At 38.5% G+C, this 12,352-nt stretch overlaps 1 protein-coding gene across 1 annotated transcript in view; it reads right to left on the bottom strand.

Moving 5' to 3' along the window:
- Positions 1–12,352, bottom strand: part of Hook3 (hook microtubule tethering protein 3) — an 87,534-nt gene that overhangs the window by 20,805 nt on the left and 54,377 nt on the right. Inside the window, exons 14-17 of the mRNA XM_052162354.1 lie at positions 9,040–9,109; positions 7,106–7,246; positions 4,132–4,219; positions 48–82 (exon numbers count right to left, since the gene is read on the bottom strand). Of these exons, the coding sequence (XP_052018314.1) occupies positions 48–82; positions 4,132–4,219; positions 7,106–7,246; positions 9,040–9,109 (334 nt within the window). The remainder of the gene's footprint in view (positions 1–47; positions 83–4,131; positions 4,220–7,105; positions 7,247–9,039; positions 9,110–12,352) is intronic.

Consider the following 12,352-nt stretch of genomic DNA (forward strand, 5'->3'; position numbering starts at 1 on the left):
TGCTTTGGTTCTGTAATGTGAAGCCCTTCAACAAACTGTCTACTTACAGATGTTCTTCAAGCTTCTTTTTTAGAAGAACTGACTGAAAATGGAAAATAAAAAATTAGTTCATTATTTAACATTTTAACTGACAAATTATTTTGTAAATATTAAAGACTATATAGTAAATTACTGGGAGTAAGCACTCAATAATTTCTTTGGTCAAAGAACTCAAAACTCAATGTACCTCAATTTTCTCCTCTTCAATAAAAGAACAGAATAGTAGTCAGTAAGAGACACAGAAACTAGATAAATTCTCTATACAGAAGGAAATGAATTTAAAAGCTACTTATACAGAGACATAAATATTCTTGAACTCAGTACCCAAGCACTGCCCTAACATTAGACTTTCTCTGCCCTCTTTCTCTGCACTAAGATAAAGTCTCAGATTTGCTGCCATATTTTAATTGATGACAGGTAATGTACTTGACGGCAGGGAGATATAAGGGTACAAAGGTAAGATGCTGAGAATGGAGTTTTGGTTTGATATTTTTTTAAAGGTCTCCTGAAAAGCAGGAAGTTAAAATTTACCTAAAAATAGGCAATAAAGACATCTAACAAGAGACTACCAGGTTTCATAGTTTTAACACATGTAAGTGTAGATATTAATAATGGATTTTTAAATCATGTGATACAAAACCAATTAATGTAGGCTTATAAAACAAGTTGCTCAAATTCTTAGTAACAGTAACAAAGAGAAGGAAAAGTCGTCTAACTTTTAGCTGCCTTCTTTAATGATGGCCACCGTATATACTCACTCACGTCTGCCTACTTTGTGCCGGTCAGGAAAGGCCTGCAACTCACCACGCACAGAGCCCAGTTTGCCTTGAATTTAAGGCTTTCCTAAATGTAGAAGGTGCTGGGGTTTCGGGTGTGGACTTCAGGTATATGCTTGATTTCATTCAAGTCAATTGTAACATAGCTTTGGGATATTTCAAATTCATATCTTTCTCAGTATGACAATTGTAATTAGACCAAAATCCTCTACTACTATTTCCTCCAAGCCTTCAGATAGATAATAACCTTAGTGGCTTTTAATATTTAATTATTTATTTTTAAATAATTATTCTTTGTTCTCTCTTTGCCAAGAGGATGAAATGGAAATATTAAAAATTCTTTATGTTTTGATTAAATTCTAAAAAATTATTTTGAATTACTATAATTTATACAGTAAAATAACTAAATACAAGGCAAATTTGTCAGACATCACATTAAAGCCTGTTATATACATTATATAAACCTCACAACAGTAATATTAGCCCCACCATATAACTGAGGAAACTAAGCCATAGCACATTTAGTCATCTCTGTCCGGTCCGGCAGAGACCCCGAGCCCTAGGCGCAGCCTGCCTTTCCATGCATTCTGTGTCGTTCCAAACTGAAGACTGTAACTATCAAAATGTGTGACCGAAGGAGAGTATATTATAAAACGAAGCTTGTATCAAAATAAATTACATATATGAACTAACAGGGAGAACATTTCTACATTAAGATTTTTATATACTTTAAGAATTTTCCTTGTAAAGATTATATATTTATAAAGCAAGTAATCTTAGCATATTCATTTTTCATGAGTCCTACTCTAAAATTTCAGTATTACTGACTACAATATCAGATAAAGTATACAATTTAAAAACTTCTATGTATATGGAAAAGAACAGGAAGCCATACTTACAATAGCCTTGAGCAGAAACCATGCCAAGAGACAGAGAGGACATATTAGTATGAAGCAAACACAGCAGCCAAGAGAAGGAACCATTTAGTAATTCATGAACAGAAGTAAAAGATATGCATTTTTCAGAATTGTACATTTCTCTTTCTTCTATGGTCTCCTCATCCTGTCTTGTTCTCTGAAGTTTTATATACTGTGGCTAGCTCAAATTATCCATAGACTGGACATAACAATGAATTTCTGCTTCCATGCTAAAAACAAATGACATAAAAATAATAATAAAAATGTGCAGACCATCATGCTCTGACTTAAGGTTATAAGAAAAGGCTGTTTTGATAAAAGAAAAGGCAGCAATTATGTCTTCTTTAGAGGGAAGGAATCGGGTCTAGAGATTGTTCTCTGCATCACACTCCTGAGATGCAACACTATAGGTTATTGAGGAGAAAAGAGAAAAACATTAAAAATCTGATGGGGTAAAAGATACCCCAATACATACCCTGAACTAAACTATTTCTCTAAGGAATCTGGAGTCTTCAAAACAGAAAAAAAGTTTCCATCTGTTTCTTGTGTGCAGAGAACATGACAGGAAATCTTGCTTAGATTTGAGGTAGACAACTCATTACTATGTAGGCAGCTAAAAGGTCATCAGTTTATGCAAATATCTACCTCTGAAGTATAATCCCCTAAAGCAATGTCTAATTAGATTTATCACAGTGACACTCAGCTGTGCCACGTCCCTTTAAAGAACAACCCCTTCAGGCTTCAGTTTATGCACGAGGCCCCGCCCACGGCCCCTTCTGCATTACACAGGTAAGTTAGTGAGCCCTCGCCTGTGTACCCTCTTTTCCCCTTTCTACCAAAACAAATCCACAACAGTCACCTCAAAGTTTTTAAGACCCAGATGAATTTTGCATATTGGTTAAAGTGCTCTCGAGATGTCAATAGATTAAGAACTACTACATTCTGTGATTCACCTCCAAGACACTTCCAATTAAGCTGTTACCACACTACACTAATTTCACTTCTTTGAGATTTTCCATTTAAACATTTTTTTTAAAGCATGACATTGGCTATTTGTAGCAGAACACTTAATTTGGACCCTAGACCCACACAAACTTTTTTTTTTTCTTTAAAGAAAAAGAGGAACAACAGCAACAACAAAAAGGCTTGGTATTTTATACTAGTTCCATGTTAATAAAGGTTAAAAGCAATGTTGAGCAGTTGTGAACTGATCTGAGAAACTAAAACCATTTCCAACTCATTAAGAAACAAACTAACTCATAAATCAAACTGACACACTGATGATCTAAGTAAGAAAGATGTACGGGTAGAAAAGCCAAACTAAGTTTGAGGTCTCGAGGGCTTTTATATTTAGTATTCCTAGACTTTAAAAGTGATTTACTTAACTCTCTCTGTCTTCAGATGTTCTATGTCAATAAGGTTGGAGGAGACTCCTCCGACCGACACCTCAGTGGAAGCACTGCAGGAAGTTTAACACTCATGTCTGAGACTTCCGTCACGGTGCACTGGCAGCAGAGTGCAAGGGTCATCTGGTAACATTTAGCCTCCCTCTTCTTCACACTGCACTTAAATATTTCTGTGCTTTAGTTTTATTGGGTATCTTTATCCAGTATAAACAATTTGCCAATTACAACTTGCTTATTGCTGCCAGAGACTGTCTACTAGGCGCTCCTGAGCACTGTGACCGGCGGTTAGTGCAGGAGATACTGCAAGCCATTGTCTAATACAGCACAGGCGCAGATCTAGTGAGTGCGTGCCAACCACAGGGGAGACCTAGGAAAGAGATGTGTGACTGATAAAGAATATAAGGAAAAAAAAAAGAATATAAGGAGGCCAGTGTGGATTCAGAAACTCAGAAATGATAGGATACTAGCGATGGCATTGTTTTCTTAAATACCAAGTTTATATTAAAACTTCCTTCTCGGGCATGCCTTTACATTTTTTTCTTTTTGTGTTTCGGCCTGAGGGAGAAAACCTTCTACTTCACTATGAATTGAACACATGTAAGATTGTACAGCCTTAATTGACTATATTGACTGATAAATACAAGTGAACTTTCAGTTTCTTGCAGAGTCAATTAAATAAGGAATGCCAGTGAAAAGAAAAACAGTATTTCTTCCCTCTTACCAGTATAGCTCTAAATTATTGGGTATCATCAAATAAAAACACTGAAGATGGGCCTGAGAAGTGGCTCATTGATATGGGCACTCACCAGCAAGTCTAACAACACATGGAAAGGAACAGCTGGCACAGCTGTCTTCTGGCCCCACAGGTGAGCACATGTGCCCACAAGAGATAGGCCTCCACAACTTACACGAACTTTTAAAAAGTACCAAAACTATAGGCTTGCTTAGTTTTGTGGCACTTTCGGAGCATGGTTGGAACATATCAAGACTTACATCTTCTGCTTTTGAGCCTTGATCCTGCAGAGATTTTTGCAGTTCTTCTACTTGTGACTGTACTTCTAGAAGTCTCTGATTCACAAGCCTGCAAAGCAAACACATGTTAACTCTTCAAGTAGGCCTCTTCCCCTTGGATGGTCATATGATTTCACCAAAAGCATCATTGGCAAATTATGGACTCAGGTTGCGTAACTGCAATAGCACAGAGACAGTTGTAGTGGCACTGTGTAAAAAGCAATAGCACAGGCATGGGTGGTTGTATTGACACTGTATTACTACAATAGCAAGGCACAGTTGGCTGTATTGATACTGTGTAACTGCAGTAGCACAGGCACAGTTGGTTGTATTGATACTGTATTACTACAATAGCACAGCACAGTTGGTTGTAGTGGCACTGTGTAACTGCAGTAGCACAGGCACAGTTGGTTGTATCGACACTGTATTACTACAATAGCACAGCACAGTTGGTTGTAGTGGCACTGTGTAACTGCAGTAGCACAGGCACAGTTGGTTGTATCGACACCGTATTACTACAATAGCACAGCACAGTTGGTTGTAGTGGTACTGTGTAACTGCAGTAGCACAGGCACAGTTGGTTGTATCAACACTGTATTACTACAATAGCACAGCACAGTTGGTTGTAGTGGCACTGTGTAACTGCAATAGCACAGGCACAGTTGGTTGTATCGGAAATGGTAACATACCCCTAAGGATACAATCCTGGCACTTTAGCTTGGTGTAACCAAGAGCTGTGTGATTGGAGCTAAGTTCCAGTCAATGTGAACTCATGCTGTAAGCCTAGGCACCTAACCATTGCTGGAGAGGACACAGAGGAGAACCTATTGCTGCCATTTTTTACCTCAATTTTTAACAGCAGTTCTATTCCTACAGGTAAGTAAAGCTCTTACACCTTATCCAAGAACCTCCTGATCAAAGCACAAAGAATAAGTAATCATGGGGGCCCAACCTCTCTTAATACATCTACAAGGCAATCCACTCATGTAACATTCAGGTTAAAGAGAAGATTGAAAGATTTTAAGTGCCGGAAGGCCAGGATGCCTCTGTGATACAGGTTTTCTAGAAACTACATCCATGTATTCATGAAATTCTCTAGACACTATACCCATGAACTCTTGACAATATGGTTGCCAAAACAAAGATCCACATAGTAATGCTATCAACTGACAAGCCCTTGTGAATAAGGGAAATCCCATCAGGCCTCGCCCCTAGAGGAAGAGCTACAGGCAATCAAGGGCCGCTGAGAAAGGGGATTTGCTTTGCTTCAGCTTCAGCGCAGTGCCCTCTTCCTGTCCCCTGCGAGGTTATCCAATCCCGAGTGGCAGCCCTAGCGTCTGTGCATATGAGCAATACTAAATGAACGCAGTAGGTTTGTACACACATGTAACTGGTGATTATAGAAGAGGAGGCTGTGGATTTGAGAGGGGGATATGGCAGGCATGGAGATGGAAAGGGGAGGGAAATGATGTAATGCAGTACTTGTGTATGAAAAGAAAAAAGTTTAGGCGTTCGGGAGATGGATCAGTCAGTGGTTCAGAGCACTGGCTGCTTTTCTAGAAGACGTGGATTCAATTCATGGCAACTCACAATTATCTGTAACTCTAGTCCCAGGGAATCTGAGGCCCTCTCTGGCCTCTGTTGGCATGCATGCATGCACTATACATGCACACATACTGGCAAAACACCCATATGTATAAAATAGAAATCAGTAGTCTTTAACATTTTTAAGTTAAAATTCTGGGAAAATGCCACATTGATGACATTGGCTTGAAGAACACAATTTAATAAAAATGTGTCAGTTAAAAAAAAAAGTTTCCTGAGAAAAGGGAAAACACTCTTAGGTCTATCAGTTAAGAAAGCCAGATGTGGTGATGCGCGCCTTTAAGCCCAGCACCCAGGAGAAAGAGGCAGGCAGATTCTGAGTTTGAGGCCAGCATGTTCTCTCTCTCTATAGAGAAAGTTCTGGAACTACAGGGGAAAAAAAATAGGGGAAGGGAGGGGAAAGAAGGGAGGGGAGGTGAGAGGAGAGAAGGGGAGAAGAGAAAAATTTTCCAAAAAGGAAGAAAAGTCATAATGAAGTATAAAGTAAACCATCAGAAGAAGCTGCTAATTTTATAATAACTGACTCTGAAAAATTGTGAAACATCAAGACAAAATTTACAAGAAGAAAAGTGATTTTTCTTTTGTTAATCTGTTATTTTCTATATTTTCAAAATAACTTCTTTTATGGCCATGGCAAACAAATACATTAGGGAAAAAAGACTTTGTCAGTTCAACTCCACACTGGCTGACCATTTCAAACATCAGTCTGTGAACTGCAATTGATGTGAAAAATACAATTGTATCAGATATTTTTAATCCTCTCCATATTTTTTTTTTAAGTCAGGGATGGTGGTACAGGCCTTTAATCCCAGCAGAGGCAGGCAGATCTCTGAGTTCCCAGCCAGCTAGGACTTTATACTAAGACCCCAGGTCAAACATACATTAGGTAATCTTAGAAGGAAATGTAAAAGCTGAACTAAGATGCCACCAATAGACGTGCCCGAGCGGAGGGGAAAGCCCACACGCGAGGCCTCAGCTTCCACAGTCACAGGCAGCTGAGTAAGCTGGTGGGAGAGGCGGCCCTTAGGGAGGAGCACACCAATTGGTTGTACAGTGACAAATGTCAGCCCTGAAAAACACACTTGCAAGTAACCAGGCTATATTAAGGAATATATATGTATAATCATAAACATGCTACATGGAGTAACAATTAATGAAAGAGGAGGCCCTAAATTTGAAGGAGAGCAGGAAGCAGAGGCTTTGGAGGGAGGAAAACTAAGAGCTGTTGTAATTATATTATAATTTAAAACAAGAAATATGTGAGCATGCAATCATTCTTCAAATAAATCCCAAGTCTTTCTTAGAAATACCAAAACCAAGCACAGGGAAGAAGCCAGCCGGCCACTCCTACCTGTTCTCAGTTTCCAGCTCATTCTTGCGTAGATTTGCATCATCTAGAAGGCTCTGCAATAAGGCAATTTTCTCATTGTCTGAACCTTCTTGATTGATTTTTAGCATCTTATTCTCATGCTGAAGACGAATAAGTTTCTCCCTGAATGAGGGAAAAAAAAGCTGATTATCTGGTTCATTAAGATACTATATGAATCACGATATAGTTAGAGTATCAATACACTGGATACAAATGAAAAATTAAGTGCCTGAAAGAAATTCAGTGCCTTAATAAAAGCAAAAGGTATCACCTTTAGGAACTAAACTCCTTCTAGAATGTATAATCTAAAGACACAGTTTTTGTATATGATGACAAATGATGAAGAAAATTCCAAACCTTATTTCCTTTCTTATTTAAATATTTAAACTATGAACACATGACTGTAACTGTATAGTGTAAAATGACTGTTGCTAAGACTAAGCCTTCTAATTCTGTGTATTTATTCATACAGACAAATATTTGTTTTCCAAAAGAAAACTGGTACTTGCTAGTTACACTTAAAACTCCACAATCTTTTAATATTATATCTCAAAAATTGAAATGTCAGAACACTAAAATATATAAATAAACTATTATTTGTTTAGACAATCTATTTCAAGATTTCAATAATTGTTTTTTCAAGACAGGGTTTCTCTGTGTAGTCCGGCTGTCTTGGAACTAGCTCTATAGACCAGGTTGCCCTTGAACTCACAGAGGTCTACTTGCTTCTGCTTCTCACATTCTGGGATTAAAGGTGTGTGCCACCATGGACTGGCAAGCTTTTAATATTTTAACAGTTATTGCTTTATAAAAATCCTGTTGTGTATATTATTAGCTATTTCCTTAAGTTTTTTTTTTTTTTACCAGAAAAGCAAGTTTTCAGTTAAAAGATGGGCACATTTCTACATATTCTGCAATTTTGCTTAAAAATCTTTTCTCCCCACTTTTTACATCGTTTGAGGCTTTAATTCTTCCAAAACTCTTAACACTGGTGAAAAATATCAAATATTAATCCACTGTCCATTACTTTATAGTTTCATTTTTCCTATTAGCTCTTCAGGGTATGGAGACTATTTAAGTCATATCCAATCACATGCAGAAAAAATACAATTGTGAGTTAACTTTGCTCCTTTTTTTTTTTTTAACTTAAAACTCCTTCACCAATAGGCTTCCTTAACTGCTCTGGGATAAAATATCTAGCCATTTACTTATAAATAATTGCACAGAATAACTATGCATTCTTTCAACGAATTCACTTGTTTCCAGACAGTGAAAAGTAAAAGATTGTGAGGGCTGGGGAGGGGTGACAGCCTACATCAAGATTCCAAGATGGAAGAGGGAACCTACTCCCCAGCAATGTTCAGAGTCATCATCACCTCTGTACACTTGGGTCCCCTCTCTCATGTGTCTTTTGTACACACAAATTCTAGGTGTACTATAGGGCATGAAAGCTCTAAGGGGCTAGGTCTAAATGCCCAGTGAGGAGTACTGAGGGCAGAGTTGTTACAGATGGGCAGTTCATCTTTACAAGGCTAGTCCTAGTGGTTAATAGAGAAGTCTTAGTAATTACTTATGTATGGCTAAGTACACAGCCTTTGCCCTGGGTACCAAGTCTTAGTAAGTACTTATGTATGGCTAAGTACACAGCCTTTGCCCTGTGTACTTTCATGCTGTCTTCAGAGGATCTGAGAGTGGGATATGTGATTTTTCTTTTGTAGTGTGGAAGACTCTTACTCAAGTAAAAATAATTAGTTCTCTGACCAAGTTAAAAAAGCTTCTAACATGCCTAAGACATGGAAATCTAATGCTGAGTTCAGGCTGAAATGTACATTGAAAGGAGGAGCTGGTCCTTTGTACCCTGGAGGGTAAGTGCTGCAAGGGCACTGTGTGAGTGCCTGCCACACCATCGTCCTTACCTGATTTCAGGGGTAACAATCTCTGCTGCAAGGCTGTCTGAAGACTCCTGGCTTCCCAGAGGCATCAACCCTATAAGCACAAGGAGAGGTAGACAGAGTCAAGGACGCACAGCTGTCTCCTTTGCTCAGGAGATGCCGCTTCTGAAGGCAAGTACTACCCTGAGTGTGAATTTTAACACCTAAAAAAAAAAAAAACAACTCTGATTCTTTTTTGGGGTTTGGGGAGTTGTTGTTTGTTTTGTGGTATTGGTATTTGAACCCTGTTCTGTGGCTAATCAAAAATCACCAATTTCCTCCAGTAAAAGACCAAGTTACAGTAGCCTTACAAAATTAATCGTTATCACAATTTTAAGGGTACAAATACACACTATTAAGTGCATTTCAATGTTATCTATTACCATATCTGTTTTCAATTATTTAATAACTGAATCAGAAATTCTATAACCACTAAGCATGCTCTCTTCCTGCCTGTAACTCCCTGGTAAACCCTACTCTACTTTTTGTCTGTCTGGGTCAATGACTTGCCTGTGTAGACATGTAAGCAGTATCATGTATTGGTCTTTTTTTTACTTAGTTAACACAGTTATTTTGATGATCTGTTCAAATTAAAGCACTTCTGCAGAACTTCCTTATTTTTACTGATAACATCCCACTGTATGCATTTATTGTATTTAATCTGTTGATGGATCCAGTAGATACATTATTTCTACTTAGTGGTAACTGTGAATAATGCTGTTATGTGAATATATATAAGTGTGTGTTGTATGTGTGTGTGTGTGTGTGCGTGTGTGTGCTATATGTGCACAATTATCTGGTTGTATCCACTTTCAGTTCTTAGAAGAGGAACTAGTGAACCCATGTTAATTTTATTTGAAAACATCTCAAAAAGCTATCAAACTTATTTTTATAACATTGTCTTATCCTGCCAGTAATGCATAATGGTTTCAACTTCCCAACCAATTCTAATCGACATTTATTTTCTTTTGTTTGGAGTCATAGTGGTAGTGAGAAGAGCATTATCCTCACTAGTTTGTCGCTGGGCGGTGGTGGCGCACGCCTTTAATCCCAGCACTTGGGAGGCAAAGGCAGGCAGATTTCTGAGTTAGAGGCCAGCCTGGTCTACAGAGTGAGTTCCAGGACAGCAAGGGCTACACAGAGAAACCCTGTCTCGAAAAACCAAAAAAAAAAAAAAAAAAAAAAAAAAAAAAAAAAAATATATATATATATATATATATATATATATATATATATATATAAATAAAAAAATAAATAAAAACTTGATTTGTCTTTTTTTAGTGACCAACAATATCACTATTTCATGTGGGTTTTGGCCATCTGTTAATCTTCTTTGGAGATATATAGTTCCTTCTATTTAACTCCTTTGTATCTGTCCTGTCTTCATGTATATGTCTGTGATCATATGCAGAAGACAGGAACTGACCTCAACTGTCTTCCTCAATCACCGGAACTTTATGTGTGTGTGTACCACATGTGTCCTAGGCACCTGGAGTGGCCAGAAAAGGGCATTGCTGCTCTAGTCACTTCCCGAGATCTATAGGCAATGAATTCTGAAGGAGGGAGAACAGGTTTTCCAGTGGTAAACTGCCCACATGCTCATAAATAAGCCTTCAGCTTTGCTCATGTAGTAACTCTAGTTGAAGTCCCGGGACACATACACATGGCAGAGCGGAGGGGTGAGCGGGCAGACAAAGGTAGGTGGCAGGAGTATGAGGGCTCAATGGTGGAAATGATCATAACACAAAGGACTTGTATATTATGCTACAATGAAACTCATTCCAACACTCCCATGTTTTTTATCTTTATTTTTTGAGACAAGGTCTCACTGTGATGCTCTGGCTGGTCTGGATCTTACCATTTGGAGCAGACTGGTTATAAACTCAGAGATCCACCAGCCTCTGCCCCAGCGATGGGATTAAAGGTATACACCACCACACCCAGCACGCCACCACACCCACCTCACACATACCCAGCACATCCACTTTCCTTCATGCCAGATGAACATGAAATACTCCTTATTCTTTAATAACTTATAGTTTAGTGATGAATGAAAATGTCAGTTATTATTGCTAAATATTCAAGGTTGTTCTTCAGTTTTACTGTTAGAAACTATTCCTTAATCATTTGGGTATACTTCTAGAGGAAAAACTAGGAGTCATAGGTTCTAGGGAGAAGCCACTACTAGGGTTTTTTTAGAACACTGAACTATGCAGATTTTTATATAGCAAAAGATAAACATGGGAGATGGGTTAGAGATGGGTTGTCTTTTCTTGACAACATAGGGACTGAGCAATAGGGTAAGGTTCAGGTTAGATTATGAAAACTCTGAAAAAAAATCTAACGTAGGAGCTGATGGGGAAAAGAGAAAGAACTTCAGGATACAAAGAGGAAGTGATTACATTAGGAAATGAAGACAATCAGCAATTTCTATTATATATACACACATACACACACACAAACGCTCAAGTGTGTGCATTACATGTATGCGTGTCTCTCCTCGAGCATCAATCATCTGAATGTAGATGGAGAGAACTTGGCTGTCTGAAGCAGGGCTGCACACTAGGTAGGGTCTGAGACAGAGCAGGAGGACAAGCAAAGAGAAAGGAATGGCAGCAGGGCCGCAGCCGCAGATATTCACACTAGGAGCTCTGGGGAGTGAGATCATGGAGAGACGACTGAGGAGTGAGTGGATCAAAGAGATAAAAACAGATCTTAAGGAAGTAAGGGGAGAGACTTAGGAGGCAGAAAGCTTTCAGGGAACTGAGCAGGGTTGGGTTGAGTGAGACTCCTCCTAGCTCCTAGCGTTACTAGTCTCCTACTGTGCTGACTCAGGGTGGCAGAGGGCACATTGAGAGCTAAGTGCCACTCTCTTCCTGTGACAAAGAAGCCATATGTGTATATTTTTTTCCTTAAACATTTTAAGAATTTGTCAATCTTTTTCTTAAAGACATGTTTAATTCGTGTGTATTAGTGTTTTGTTTTCATGTATGTTAAGTGCACCATGTGTTTGCAGTACTGACTGCGGATCCCTGGGAGTGGAGTTCAGACACTTAAGTGCTGCCATGTTATGTGCTGGGAACTAAAGCCAGGTCAGTGCGCTCAGCCAAGAAGCCCTCCAACCTCAGGTCTAAGTGTCTTCATGATTCAAAATCCATTCTACTTTTTGCAGAAATCACTGACTTGGAAAGGTTTATATACTTTAAAAGAAGTCATGAAAGAGTTTTCAGAATAACACTATCCAGGTTCATAGATGATTTTGACTTGTAAAACTCAAGAGATTACAAAATTGGATTAA

Source organism: Apodemus sylvaticus, chromosome 18 (assembly GCF_947179515.1).
Source record: "Apodemus sylvaticus chromosome 18, mApoSyl1.1, whole genome shotgun sequence".
In the NCBI taxonomy this organism is placed as follows: Eukaryota; Metazoa; Chordata; class Mammalia; order Rodentia; family Muridae; genus Apodemus; species Apodemus sylvaticus.